Here is a 1,253-nt window from a genome sequence, read left to right on the forward strand (position 1 = left end):
GAAAAGAAATAAAAAGTAATCTTTTAAATCAAACATTAATGATATAATTTTTATTTTTCAAATCTCGCAATTCTTTCTGGCGTTGTGACCACCAGTTAAATATTTTAAATACATTCTGTAATGCGCAATTTTTAACATGTTTTCCACATCGCATAGTTTTAGTAATATCCATATTATTCAATGATTCTATATCTTCATAATCAGCATCCAGGGTCTCGATAATTGCGTCATCTCTCGCAATGAGCATATTCGTCAGCCAATCTCGTTTTTCGTATCCCTTAACGTATATGAAAGGTTCGTCGTTGTCGTCATCATTTTCTTCCACACCAAATACAGCCGTTGAAATCAAGTGTTTCGCCTTGCTGTACGGGACCATCCCGTCTTCCCATTTCAATCCATGGTGATAAGCAATCAACCAGGAAGCGCAAGATTTTTCGGATTTTGTCAAAAATTTCCATGGTAAGGGGTTTTCAAAAATGTAATGCGTGAGAATATACCCCTTTCTCAATACAGCCACTTCCTTCACGACAAATCTTCCTTCAACGATGAATCCTTGCAGATCAACAAACGTTGGTACGACCATGACGAGCGATTTTTTGAGACTGTGTCTCATTAAAAAACATCTTGCTTTTTATGTTTTGTCAGCACAGCAATTTATACAATCTTGCGCACTACGTTGGACAATGGGCTATATTCAACCACGCGATCGTGTATGATGAGACAATACGCGCAAGTATTCGCGGGCGCATTCTCTTTCAGTTCAAATTCTAATCGCACATCCACAGGACCGCTCTTGATGGTGTCGTTTTGTCGCGAACAGTCAATGACTATTACAGTATAACCATTTTTAAACTCACTCAGATTGAATAGCGTTTCACTGTTTTTGTGATGCAGTTGATAATAAGATTTACGGAAACGTGTAAATATATCATACAAGATGGCGACTTTATTTTTCTCAAAGTCTACGTTCAGATCATCATATGGATAAAATTCAGAGTTTAAATATAGTTTTATATTGGTTAGTTTGCAATGATCAAAGAAAGCTTTATTTGCTTTCATGACATTTTTTTTACCAGTTTGCATAGCAAAGATAACATATCGCGGTTTTTCTAGCTGAGGCGTAGTCTTGACAGCCCAGGAATGTTTCATTGTGGCAGGCAATAGCGGGTACNCGTACAGATCCCATGAACGGAAAGTCATATTCAGATATCGTCCATTTCCAAAGCTCGCAGCATGGATAGTTTATGACTTCG

The 1,253-nt window shown here is 37.5% G+C and overlaps 1 protein-coding gene across 1 annotated transcript; it reads right to left on the reverse strand.

Moving 5' to 3' along the window:
• Positions 1-654: 654 nt before the first annotated feature.
• Positions 655-1,200, reverse strand: LOC105462779. The gene has a single exon (XM_011709631.1). It carries the CDS (start codon positions 1,198-1,200, stop codon positions 655-657), a length of 546 nt encoding a protein of 181 aa, XP_011707933.1.
• Between the last annotated feature and the right edge of the window lie 53 nt (positions 1,201-1,253).

Source organism: Wasmannia auropunctata, unplaced genomic scaffold (assembly GCF_000956235.1).
Source record: "Wasmannia auropunctata unplaced genomic scaffold, wasmannia.A_1.0 LD336095.1, whole genome shotgun sequence".
NCBI classification, from domain to species: Eukaryota; Metazoa; Arthropoda; class Insecta; order Hymenoptera; family Formicidae; genus Wasmannia; species Wasmannia auropunctata.